This window comes from Lampris incognitus, chromosome 14 (genome assembly GCF_029633865.1).
Source record: "Lampris incognitus isolate fLamInc1 chromosome 14, fLamInc1.hap2, whole genome shotgun sequence".
In the NCBI taxonomy this organism is placed as follows: Eukaryota; Metazoa; Chordata; class Actinopteri; order Lampriformes; family Lampridae; genus Lampris; species Lampris incognitus.
The window spans coordinates 18,247,895-18,261,687 of NC_079224.1; the positions used below are offsets into that span (position 1 = coordinate 18,247,895).

Below are 13,793 nucleotides of genomic sequence, written 5' to 3' on the forward strand. Positions count from 1 at the left end.
GAATAGCCTTCATTTCTAAGAACAAGAATAGACTGTCGAGTTTCAGATGAAAGTTCTCTTTTTCTGGCCATTTTGAGCGTTTAATTGACCCCACAAATGTGATGCTCCAGAAACTCAATCTGCTCAAAGAAGTGCCCATTCAACCAATCCAACTTGTGGGAGCTGCTTCTGGAAGCGTGGGGTGCAATTTCTCCAGATTACCTCAACAAATTAACAGCTAGAATGCCAAAGGTCTGCAATGCTGTAATTGCTGCAAATGGAGGATTCTTTGACGAAAGCAAAGTTTGATGTAAAAAAAATCTTATTTCAAATACAAATCATTATTTCTAACCTTGTCAATGTCTTGACTCTATTTTCTATTCATTTCACAACATATGGTGGTGAATAAGTGTGACTTTTCATGGAAAACACAAAATTGTTTGGGTGATCCCAAACTTTTGAACGGTAGTGTATATTTGAAACAGAAATCTATGATTTCCCTGATCTGTGCCCTCCCTCTGGCAGCAAGAATACAAAAATGTCACAGTCATTATTGCTTGTGTGCCGTCAGCTCAGGACTAAACAGCTCCCACCCTTGTAAAAAATGGCATCCTTGTACTAAAAGCCATCTCGGGCAATAATACAAACTTTATCAAGCTATGTGGGAACACCGTTTTCCTGTAGCAGTGATTTTAGAATTGGTAGATGACCTGTCCAACAGAGGCATCGCCACATGTCATCACATTTCAATCTTGTTCCCTGTTTGAGTAGGAACGTGTCTGGCGCTGCGCCAGTGTTCGTCCTACCCGATCAACAATATCTACCCCGGAATATGGAAAAGATGCCGGTTAGTGACTCCACGGTTATGGTGGATAAAATAACTATTAATGGAGGGGGGGGGGAATCACGTATTTCAGCTTTAATTTTGATTTTTTCTGTTTGCGAAGAAGGTGCTCGGGTACCCATAGATATACGCATACAGCCTTGATATGAGAACGGGCGGATAATAGCTTGAGCGCTAAAGCGTCACAAGAAACGAGAAGGGAAGAAGAAGAAACACCGCCACAGAGCGTTACGTCTAGTCACATGTTACCAGTCAAGCTTGGTCAGCTGACACTGGCCAGCTTCCCCTCTCGGCGCTAGCAGGCTTACCTCCATCGACTAAATACGCTCCGGAAAGCCGTTTTGGGGTTTTTTTTTAGTCGGCGTCCGTTGCTCAGATTGAACCGAAGACCCCTTGCAGACCATTAGGAAACATTACCGGATAGATGCTACTCGAGTGGATGATGAACGGACACGCCATTCTTTACACCGGGGTCACTTTGGCCTTCTGGAGTACCATACTAATCGTCGGTAAGGAAATATCCCCCTGAAAATTAGTCGGAATTGTGATTATTCATGGTTAAGTAAACATGGATGAAATGCATATGTGTTTGAAGGATAACGTTTTTATTCATTAATCCCGATAAGTGCATTAATTGTTGCGTTTCAACAGTTGTCCTGTGGACCGGGCTAAATCCTGGAATGCAAGGCGTGATGCTCCTACGTTGAGGCTATTTTCTTTATATCGATTAAAATGAGTTATCGATTAGGTTTTTGAGAAAGTTCTTGCTAGTGGAGAAGTGAAACACTTTAAATAAAAACACAACATTGTGTTGTGAGATATGGACGTTCATGTAGTAGTCCAAACCGAGCCTGAAATTAGACTAGACCAGGTCCTTGATCCATAACTGATGGAAGCTGACCAAGCAAGCTAACCAACGTTAGCATCAAACGCTGAGCTGCAAAGTATGTCCACTTACAATCATACGATTGGTGCAATATGAAATACAATGCCATCTTACTTTTCTATTCAATACGCCAAGTCCTTGCACTAGAATTTTTTGTTAAGCTTGCTAACTGCTGTTGTGCAAAGCTAAGCTAGCTGGCATCTTTAAATCGAGCCAAATGGGAAGTGCGGGACTGATCATGTGAGGGTGAGCTGTCACACATAGGCAACAGCTTCTTTCCATCACTCGAGCAGCTCTGCAAACTGCAGTGTGGTTAGTGGTAGCTACACTTCTTTTACAAATAAATGGGTTGTAGTAAAACAGTTTATATGAATGAATGTATCAATATGATCTAGTAGTCTCTCTGTGGAATACCACACACAACTCAGGAATAAACATGGACATTTGAAAATAAATGGTATTGATGCAGGCATGAACTATATTGAGATTGGTTTCCTCTTGTGCTCTTTTCTAGGTATTTGCTACACAATATTTGACCTTGGATTTCGCTTTGATGTGGCATGGTAAGTCCTTGCATAAAGCTGCCATCCCATTGTAGGAAAAGCATAGGGATTTACATGTTTTGGAACAAACAATCTAACTTTGGGCCAAACATGACAAGACACCTTTTTCTGACTTCTTTAATTTATTACATCTAAGGAAAAATAATGAATAGTAATACTTGCCCTGTGATGGCCTGGCAGCCTGTCCAGGGTGTCTCCTCGCCTGCCGCCCAATGACTGCTGGGATAGGCTCCAGCATCCCCGTGACCCTGAGAGCAGGATAAGCGGTTTGGATAATGGATAGATAACGACAGTGGTTTTCCTCTGAAACAGAATATGCACAGTTTTGGTTTGATAACATTAACAGTTGAGATGCTTTTTAATTTGCCTTTAAAGATCCCACTTGATCCCTTAATATCTGCTGGCAAAATAAAGAGATAAATCCAGTCACTGATTCCGTCTTTTAAATAATGTTTTTAACATATATTAACTTTGCAATGGCTAATCTCAGTTATAGGTTGCTAGCCCACCATTGATTGGTATTTGCTTTCATGTCTTGATGCATTCAAGCTTTATTGCCAACTCTTAGCATGGTTATAAGTATTATACTGACTGTAGGCCTCATTAAGAAACGTGTCTTTCAGTGTTAGAAGTAGTTTGCCAGATAAGCCTACAAAAAAAGCTGGTTCATTAAATGGCTGTTCTGAAGAACTTAACTGCAATGTATTTGTATTTAGGAGATGTTGCCACTTGTAAAAATCCTTCCTATCATCCAAAAGAAAAACCATTTCATTTTGGTATACAACATTTCTTTAATGTGGAACACAGTTTCTAGTGCAATGTCTAATCATCGACGATAATGTTTCCATAATTGACTTACTCATTAGACTAATGTCTGCTGTCCAAGTTTCAACTAATTACAATACCATGGTTGTTGCATTTTATTGCCAGTGCAACAAAATTGGGAGAGAAATTGTTTGATAAATAAAACGACTGATACTGATGCTTGGCTCTGCAGTGGAAGAAGGGGCTATTGTTACCTCGTGCAGCCCAAACCAGGTGTCTTTCCTGTCCACACTTTTTATTTGATTACTGCTGATGTTTTATCAATAAAATTGATTTGGCTTTCTCACAACACTTTGGTTTAATGGTTCAATTATACACAATCAAACAACACAGGAATTTAAAAGAAATAACCTGGCAATAAAATGTGTATTTTCGAAAGTCATGTAGAGCTTTATTTCTGGGGAAAGGATTATCAAAATAGATTTACGTTGGGTGTCTTTGTTTGTCTTTGTAAACTGTAAAAATTACTTGGATGCTGACTGATTCTTGTTCAGGGAAATAAAAAAAGATTTAAGGTACAGTGAAATTATGCTGTTCGCAAACTGTTGGCACCTCCTAAAATATAGTATCTCTTATGTTTCCAGGTTCCTGACAGAGACATCTCCTTTTATGTGGGCCAATCTGGGAATTGGCCTGGCCATTTCTCTGTCTGTGGTGGGTGCTGCCTGGTGAGTATCTTACAAGGACTAAGACTGAAAGGCTTTGCTGTATCCTGTTGTCAGGTATTTTGAAGGTGCAAGTTTTGGACAACTACTTAGGTAGTTCCATGGACCTCCACCCTCTATCTCTTCAACTGTCTTAAAGGGGCAGTAATCCTCTTTTGACTTGGAAACGTGTTGGTTTAGGATGGTAGAACTGGTTGCGCTCCTGCCAATATCAACAAAAAATGAGACACGTCACATTGTCATTTTGAGTGAGAAAATACGATTTTTTTTGCTTCCAGGGGAAATGCACATTATGATCAACCCCTAATTTCCCACTTAATATGGGGGCATCAAACACGCTGAAACCCATGTGACATAGGCAGTGCGTGTGGTGTCCAGTGCATTAAACTAATAAAATGTGAGGTGAGCACAGAAAGGTGACACGCCAGCATTAGCCGACTAAAATCTTTCGTTCCACTTGTGAGAAGCTGAGATGTGATGTTCTACTACAGCACCGATACCTTCAGTCTTACCCACACCGCCATCACTGTCCTCTACATCTACACCCCTTGATATGCTTTATACTCGGGCGTCACCATCACTGTCATCTACATCTACACCCCTTTATATCCTTTATACATGGACACCACCATCATTGTCCTCTACATCTACACCCCTTTATATCCTTTATGCATGGACACCTCCATCATTGTCCTCTACATCTACACCCCTTTATATCCTTTATACATGGACACCTCCATCACTGTCCTCTACATCTAATACATGGACACCTCCATCAATGTCCTCTAGATGTACACCCCTTTATATCCTTTATACATGGACACCTCCATCACTTTCCTCTACATCTAATACATCGACACCTACATCAGTGCCCTCTACATCTACATCCCTTTATATCCTTTATACACGGGCACCTCCATCACTGTCCTCCACATCTACACCCCTTTATATCCTTTATACATGGACACCTCCATCACTGTCCTCTAAATCTACACCCCTTTATGTCCTTTATACGTGGACACCACTATCAGTGTCCACTACATCTACACCCCTTTATGTCCTTTATACGTGGACACCACTATCAGTGTCCACTACATCTACACCCCTTTATGTCCTTTATACATGGACACCACGATCAGTGTCCTCTACATCTACACCCCTTTATGTCCTTTATACGTACGTACATGGACACCACTATCAGTGTCCACTACATCTACACCCCTTTATGTCCTTTATACATGGACACCACTATCGGTGTCCACTACATCTACACCCCTTTTTGTCCTTTTTCTAAGTGTGAGTAAAAGGAGACAGACTAAAAGTGAGCCGTTACTTAGTCTTTGTCTCTTCTTATATCCTTTTTATGATACAGTTTAGCATGGTAGAATTATTTCCTCTTGGTTAACACTTGTATTTTGTTAAACATCCTTGAAATCATAGTTTATTGTTAAGTAATTTAAAACCAAAAAACTTTGACTTTTAATGCGTTATGTTTTGGGGCTTCCGATTGGATCAACAAACCAACTCTATCGTCCTGTTGCACTCGCTGACTGATATGAAAATTCCCTCGCCACTTTCACTATTTTGATGTTTGAATATGATTGTCGTAATGAGCTCTTCCAACAGCTTTTTCTTGATACAGTTTAATTTTACATGTTAGTTTTCTGTCATATTACCAACATTGTGCTTATGGCTCTTTTTTTTTTTCAGGGGTATCTACATTACTGGCTCTAGCATCATCGGTGGCGGTGTCAAGGCTCCACGAATTAAAACCAAGAACTTGGTCAGGTAATCTCTTCTAGAGAGGCGTGCCTGCTCTGAAAGTGTTTTCGGCTGCTATATGAAAGCCACGGATGGTGCACAGGGGTCATTTTATAAGTCTCATCTTGTTGGCAGAAAGGGAATGAATAATATATTTTCCTTTGTATTAACACAAGATGAAACGTTGATGACCCTGTATTGTTGCAGTAGCAGTGGTGTGTAAATAAGCACAGACCAGGAGAGCAGTGAAGGTGATAATACTCGCCCTTCATTATTACTGCAATAAACAGAGACCAGACAGCATCATAAGTAAAAATAAAAATGGAGGATAAAGATGTAGCATTAAAAATGGATATAATCTATTTTTCATCCTCTCCTTCCTTTGGTCTCATGATCCTAATTTTTCCTGGTCAGGATCATGGTGGCAGCACATAGAGTCAGCAGAGCGAGCCAAACGCCCTTCTCTCTTGTAGCGGATGCACAGATTTCTCATTGACAGTTTGATGTGGTAGTGATTTATACAGAGTGTACAATCGCTTGTCCGTCTCAACTCTCATCTCCCTCTCTCCTCTCCCTAAGCATCATCTTCTGTGAAGCCGTAGCCATCTATGGCATTATCATGGCCATTGTTATCAGCAACATGGCTGAGGTGAGCATGGTTGAAGTCCCCCGTTGTATTCGTCACTGATATAATATGTGGAGAAGCTTCTGTACAGGGGGGAGCAGAAGACACATAACAGCACAATTGTAAATTTGTGGAAAGTGGAGGGCCAATTAACCTGTAGTCTTGCCTAACTCATAAAATATATTTAATCACATAGAAATCCTTAGCAAGGCTGTTTAAGTGATTATATATAATATTTATCTTCCTTTCGCAGAATTTCCGTGGAAATACCCCTGAAACTATCGGAGCAAGGAACTACCAAGCTGGTAAGAAAACGGGCATGAAGAGCCTAAACCACATACACATCTGAAAAGTTAATCTGATTGATTATTGTTAAGTATAACATGTGTATCATGTCTACTTGTGACTGCAAAATATGTGGTTCTGGCTGATTTGTCTAAGTTTGATTTGCTTGTAGACATCAAATGTAAAATGAAAAAATAGAGGTTCGAGTAGATTTTCAAGAATTGGAAATGTTTTCAAACAGGCAGTTCTTGACATCTTACACGAAGCTGTAACAGGAAAAATTCAACTTAAAGTAATAAATGTGTGAAAAGGTATCAAATGTTTAAATTGGAATGAATATAAAACTGCAATATTAAATGCACAAGTAAACAAATATTTCTTATTTATAGCTTTTTAAAAGTTTCAGAAAGATTGCGTCTGAATTTTGAATGTCCGAATTGCGATTGACTTACCAATTCTGACTTCGGAAAGGGAGCCCAAGGTTCCATGTTAATCGTTGACTTGGATTATATGATGTTGTTTTGGCCCCCATCCTGCCAGGTTACTCCATGTTCGGTGCTGGATTGACTGTGGGCTTTTCCAACCTCTTCTGTGGCATCTGTGTCGGCATTGTGGGCAGTGGGGCGGCCCTGGCAGATGCCCAGAATGCCAGCCTCTTCGTGAAAATCCTCATCGTAGAAATTTTCGGCAGTGCCATCGGCCTGTTTGGTGTCATCGTGGCCATTCTGCAGGTAGAGTTTTGTACAATATCTTCTTCACCACCATGGTATCATAGCCAGTATGCTATATAAGGTTTAAATTCATGTTAGTCAGGTGAGAGACATTTCACTCTGATAACTGTCTTCTATCAAACTTCTTAAGGCGGAACAGCCCTTGAGAAAATTTCTTTTCACAATTTTTTTTTTTAATACAGTATGGAATTTGTGAGCGGAAGCAACAGTTATATTTGCTGCAAAACTTAAACTATGAATCTTCACGCCTCAGCTACAAATTTTCCACAGGCCTTCTCTGGTATTCCGAAAGAAAATTCTTTTTAGGTCTTCTTCTTATCCCTCCATTTTCACCTGTGCATTGTGAGATTGTATGTAATTTTTATTGTCTTCATGAACATTTGTCCTTCGTCTGATTTCGTTCAGAGTAGGAACAGTGCAGTTCATGGGTAAACGCACACACAGATGTCTCTTTCACTCTTACCGCCCTATTTAAATGACACAGTGCATGGTTTATGGCGACGTGCATGGGCCTAAGTCCATGAATACTGGGACAGCATCCAGCGCTTTACCTGTGCCCCCATCCATAGGGTTAGTGGTTGTGTCGGGAAGGGTATCCAACGTAAAATTTTGCTAAATCATTATGCGGATTGACAGTACCATACTGGATTGGTCAAGGCTCACTACAGGATGGCGACCCCTTAGAAACAGGGAACAAGCTGAAAGAAGAAGAATGCGTGGTCTAAAGGCCCTGACACACCAGGCTGACGGTCGGCCAATGTCGGGCCGTCGGTGAGCATCTGTGACCCTGGCTTTTGTGGTGTGTCCCGCACTAGTCGGGCCCCTGTTGGCAGCGTTTCAGCCAGTTCATCATGTTGAATCGGCGGAGCACGTCAGTGAGAGAGATCTTTCTGATTGGCTGTTCATCTTAGCGAATCACTGCAGAACATATAAATGCTAGTTGACCGTCGGCTGCAGTCTTTGCAGCGTGTTCAAGTGTTACTTTTTCGCCCAGACGGGAGGCGACGCATCAGTCGGCCTTCGTCTCCACTAGTCATTTTAGTGTGTTTGGACCCTAAAGCACATGGTGCAAGTGTGTTTAGGGCATCTCCAAATGTACTTTTGCTAGTTAAATGATGCATAATCTGGGCACAAAGTAAGGTGCAAAGGGGTTGTACTTAGTCTCTTAATGAATCATAGGTGTGTTTTGGGCGTAGCATGAATTAAAACAATCAGTGTCATGTCCCGTTCCCTTTAAAAGCCAAGTGCACCTGCACCTTGGCACATTGCGATTTAAATGGCGGATTCGGAAAGTTGGAGTAAAAAAAACGGTTTTCTGCTGAGGAAATGGATCTGCTCGTGTGCGAAGTGAAAGCACATGAGCCGACCATCTACGGGAGCAGCAGGAATCCACCAAAGCTCCCTGAGGTGAAGCAGGTGTTTTTGATAGGCTGTTTAAGTCTGATAAATATTATGACCATTTTGACATTTATCTTTTAAATATCGGGATGTACACAATAATAATCTTTCACATTGTAATGTTTTTAGTCGTAATCTTTTGCGTGTCGCTGTGTGTGCATTTGTTGTGCACCCGCCTACGGAGGCACATCTTACTAGCCGAATAATGTACCCTTTAAATAGCAGTAAAAAGTAAAAGCATTGACTTTAGACCAGGTTTTTTTTTTTTGGTCAATGGCACAATCGCTTTCTGCTGTCTCAAGACAGCAATGCACCAACAGTATGTCTGACCACATCTCATTTTAGGACCAACACGCCCATGGGTGCACAGATGGCCACAAGTACATTTGCTATTTAAACGGCGTGGACGGGAAAATTACAACTGTGTCGGTCGGAAACTAGAAATGACACTTGCTTTGCACCGGGTGTAAGACGGGGCCCTCAATCCGAGATGTTCATTCTCGCTCTTTGCTGTGCAACATTTGATGACTTTTTTTATTGTAGACTTCTACTAGAGAGGTCAAGGCAAAGCTATTCACGGTCACCACAAAGGCCTTTTGGGCGGCACGGTGGCCCAGTGATTAGTGCTGTCGCCTCACAGCAAGAAGGTCTGGGGTTGTCCAACTTTGGGGGTCATCCCAGGGCGTCCGCTGTGTGGAGTTTGCATGTCCTCCCTGTGTCTGCGGTGGGGTTTTTTCTGGGTGCTACAGTGTCTCCCATCATCAAAAAGACATGCATGTTAGGGTTTATTCTCCTGTCTGTGCCCCTGAGCAAGGTAATGGGAAAAGAACTGCAGTTGGTGCCCGGGCGCAGCATGAAGGCGGCAGGCCACTGCTCCTAGCTGCACAGATCACAGCTAGGATGGGTTCATTTGCAGTAACTGAATTTCCCCAAGGGGATTAATAAAGGAAACTTAATTAAACTTAATTAATTCACATCAGTCTGGATACTCGGTGTCTCAGTGTTGTGCAGGGTTTTAGCAGGTTTGTTAGGAAGCTTCAGATTTTCCACCTCCAAACAAATTTTTCTAACCACATGATGGTCTTTTTTTTGTTTCATTTTTCTACAGACGTCGAAAGTAAAGATGGGAGATTAGAGTTCTCTGCAGGATGAGACGATGAGAAGAAGACGCCGTTGGAAAATAAGATGGATTATTGTGTACATACATCGTAAATTATTTAAATGTCTTATTTTGTCTGATCATTTTTAACCGTCGCTTGCTGAAGAGTGAAACACACGCACCCTTTTGTCTCGCCAGGTATGTAAGTGTTTAGTAAGACAGCTGCAGAAATTTCAGAGTCGCTACATTTTTTTTTCTTGCACACCAGAACAACTTCTTGTGTCTTGCATCAGTTCATTTCATACATGACACAAACCTGTCTGATCATTCAGTGGCCTCCATTGTCCTCCAGTTTTGCCTGATGGAGTGATTAGAACAAGCAGAAATGTTATTTGATGGTTTTGGGATCTTGGTAAACACCGTCTCACCCCTATTTCAAAATGGTGACCAGTGTATTGCAATGCATGGGAGCCTGCAGACATAGAGTATGATGACAGCGCTATAATGCTTCTGTACTGTTGTGCTCTTTCGCTAGACAACCAACAGTGGTGTTGCGTATCGTTGATATGGTTCTTACTTTTTTTATTTTATTTTTTAAAGCAGAGGAATCTGTGCCGTTTTTTCATAAATCATTCATGTTATTAACTCATTAGTTTCCTACCAGAAGGGCACATCACGACTGATGTGCCAGATTTTTTTTTTTTTTTTTTTTTTTTGCTAACTAACTTCCGAACTGTATGTGAAAATCATTGAATGGGGGGGGGGGGCGAAGATCCAGAAGGTATTTTCCATAACTCATCTTACTGCATTTTAGCAGTCTTATGACATTTCCATCAGCTTATCAGTTGTTTTTTCGTGCGAGGGAGGCACTCTTCTTCATGTTCGACTGGTTAAAAATGAGACTAAAGGAGTATTTGAAAATATTTTTGTGTGCGTGCGTGCGTGTGTAAACTGAAAATATGATTTTTTTTTTCCCTGTGAAGCATGAGGGTGTTTACTAAAATGTGTACTGTAGCCTGGTCTGTCACAGTTGTATGTTTTTATCATTGCGGTTTGTGATGAGTGTCTCCATCCACCTTGGACCCGCCCCGATACGGTATTAGCCCCGGCTCTTGCTTCAAGAGCAGTGTTCAGTCAACCTGGTATCATTTCCAAGAATAGGAGGCAAAGTACTCATCTTGGCTCGCTCGTAAGATCACAGAAAAATCCCTTTCATTCAGAGCCATGTTAACTCTTGTCTAGAGCATTGGTGCTCCGAAATGGTCCCCGATTCCATCTGAACCCAGTAAGCCACCGCTGACGCTATTCACAGCTGCCAGATTCCCTTATTTCACACAAGTGGCCCTTATTTTCTGAGTTGGGTTGTCACGAGGGCTTCTGTGCTCTGCTGCATTTCAATGGGCATCATTGGTAATCCCATTGGTCGTCAAGTAGAAATTCTGCTTGACTAAAAATTCACTGTCGGGGGGGTGCGGGGGGGGGTATAATCTTGATGTTCAGGACAAATGGACCCAGAATTCTGAACCGAGAAGCTCAGACGAGGTACAGGAAAATGACCTTGTCGCTAATGGCTTTCTTTCAACATAGCCAAATGATTAGCCTCTGAACAGTGATTGATTAGATTGATTATGTATCAGGAAATGTGTTACCATGGCACCAAACAAAATTTCTGTCTTTGTTGTTTTCTGTTCTTGGTCAGCAAATCGGCTTTGTTTTTAGTGAAGGGGTCGTCGATATTACTCTGTTTTTTTTTTTTTTGTGTAACTCGGCTCGGGATGTCCAGGTCACCTTTGCTTTAAAATCCCTGTTGACTGTTGGGAGTTTGAACAGTTTGCTGTTTCATATCTTAGTTTGAAGATATGAAACAGTAGCTCTGTTCTGTGTAAGACTTGGAGCAGGACACCGTCCCTGTCGATGTCTCTCTGGAATTCTTTAGGAACTCTCACTTAAACTTTCAGTTTGATTTTTTTTTTTTTTTTTTTTTTTGCTGCTTGTATTTCTTACAGTTCATCTGGAATGTGCATCGTCGCTTGCTCACAACATTTGGGAGTGGTGTGAAACTGATCATCTCGTACAAGTTGGTTCATTTGTTTTTTTTTAAACATTCCTAATCGGAGGTGTGTGTGCGTGTTCGTGCGTGCATGCGTGCGTGCGTGCGTGCGTGTTTGCATCGTTTGCTCCTGAGAGGCTTGCATTTAGATTTTGAGCATTATAAGAATATGATGACATGATCACTACCATGTTGCAGCATGGCGTTCCCTGTTGAAAGCCTGTCAGCATGGCTATACGGGTTACACTGCATCAGTTTTTAGCCGTTAGCTGAAGAGAAAGAAGCGGTATTTTGCCCACAAGGGTACTTCTTGGAAATCGGCCCACTTCAGAAATGCTACGCAAATGAGTTCAACTTGGAAGCAGCGATTGTGTGAATGGCTATGCAAGACTGTCTAGGATGTCAGTAAGTAACCTTTAGATGTGTATTCCATTATTCCAAGAGTTACGGGAATTTTGTAGATGACAGACCTTGGCTTTGTGTGAATTGTCTCATTGCTTTCCTTGTCATTTCTCCTCGACAACTTGTGCAAAAGTCTGTGGAGGGGAGAGAATACCCCGGTGCAAGAGAAAGGGAAACGTTGGATTTATGTTAAATATGTGCATCTGCATTTGGTCCCCCAACAGTGTCTTGGCGTGTAAATTGTCACCTCTCGTATGGTTTATAACAGAACCGAGACTCTAAGATGCTATTGAAAACGGGGCCCTGTGTGCAGCCCTGGGCTTCAGTGACTGGTTGGTCCCCTATGTACAATATATGTTAATGTGGTGATGTTAAAAAAGAAATTATTCATCGTTTTGACATCGTGTATGATAAAAATTGATCCTCCTAGCTACATAAATGTCCTTGAAAGAATAAAAGATTCCAATCAAGAATGTCTTTGTGTTTTGTTTTTTTTTTGGTTTTTTTTAGTCTTTTACTACTTAATATTTTTGTCAATAATCCGTCTTTAGTCTGCTCTTAGTGAGTGGTGCTGTTCAGCGGAGATGTGTTTGGAGGATGCTTAAAATACTGCATGCTGTCACAGGCATCCACTTTTCTCTTTACCTTGTTTGTTATTGCTAACTGTTGTCATGAAGTGCTTTATTTAAATTGCAGCACTCCACCCTGCCTTTCTCACACGGCACCTACTGCCTGTCTGTCCTGGATGAGGGACCTGTCCCTGTGGCGCTCTTTTTTTTTGACGGTTCTCATTTTCCTCCTTTGAGACTGTAACTGTGATTTAGGTTTATTCAAATAAACAGGATACGAATTAAAAATTAAAACAGGTAGACGAGACGGAACATAATGAGGTAACCTGTAGGTTTTGGTATGGCTTCCAGCCTAAAGACCCCCCCCCCACCACCACCACCACCAAATCAAACAAAAAAAAATACACATATACCATACACACTAACCAAAATCCAACATCACCCTCCCTCCTTCCCCAATCACAATAAAAGTATTCCCCTCCACAAATCCACTAATAAACTCATCTTCTCTAACAACTCTACAACATATTAACATCGCTTTCTATTATACTCTTAAAAACGTTCAGGAATCAGGAACACTTTATTTGTCACTTTATTCCACACCTCAGCTTTCCTCTTCTCATAATGGGCTGTATTCCTCCTTAGCTTGACAGCAAACCTTCCATGGCTTAAAACATAATTTGATAAATTAACATTACAGCCTTTCTGTGCAACGTCAACCGTCGAGCAGCTTGTCGCTCAATTTATCAAACGTGCGGCTGTCACTTCTGTCCACTAGATGGAGCAAAAGGCCGCAGCACGGCGAGTGCTCCCCCGTTCAATTGGCGGACTGCGACCGTAAACGCTGACATGAACAGTTTAAAAAGAGTCAGCTAGTGCAACTTTTCAGTATTACGTGTTCATATAAACGTTTTCTTTTCCTCAGCGGGCAGAGTTATATTGGATGGTGTAAGAATAACACTGAAACAGCTCGACCTATGTCGCAAAAAAACGATATAGTGAAGATAAATTATGCATTTTTTGTCATTTTCTATCTATCTATCTATCTATCTATCTATCTATCTATCTATCTATCTATCTATCTATCTATCTATCTATCTATCTATCTATC

The 13,793-nt window shown here is 41.3% G+C and overlaps 1 protein-coding gene across 1 annotated transcript; it reads left to right on the top strand.

Moving 5' to 3' along the window:
- The first annotated feature begins 1,126 nt into the window (after positions 1-1,126).
- On the top strand, positions 1,127-12,575 carry atp6v0b (ATPase H+ transporting V0 subunit b). The gene is made up of 8 exons (XM_056293072.1): positions 1,127-1,332; positions 2,224-2,272; positions 3,682-3,765; positions 5,473-5,550; positions 6,103-6,172; positions 6,402-6,453; positions 6,974-7,164; positions 9,671-12,575. The coding sequence occupies exons 1-8, from the start codon at positions 1,248-1,250 to the stop codon at positions 9,695-9,697; spliced, it is 636 nt and encodes a 211-aa protein (XP_056149047.1). The 5' UTR covers positions 1,127-1,247; the 3' UTR covers positions 9,698-12,575.
- The last annotated feature ends 1,218 nt before the right edge of the window (positions 12,576-13,793 follow it).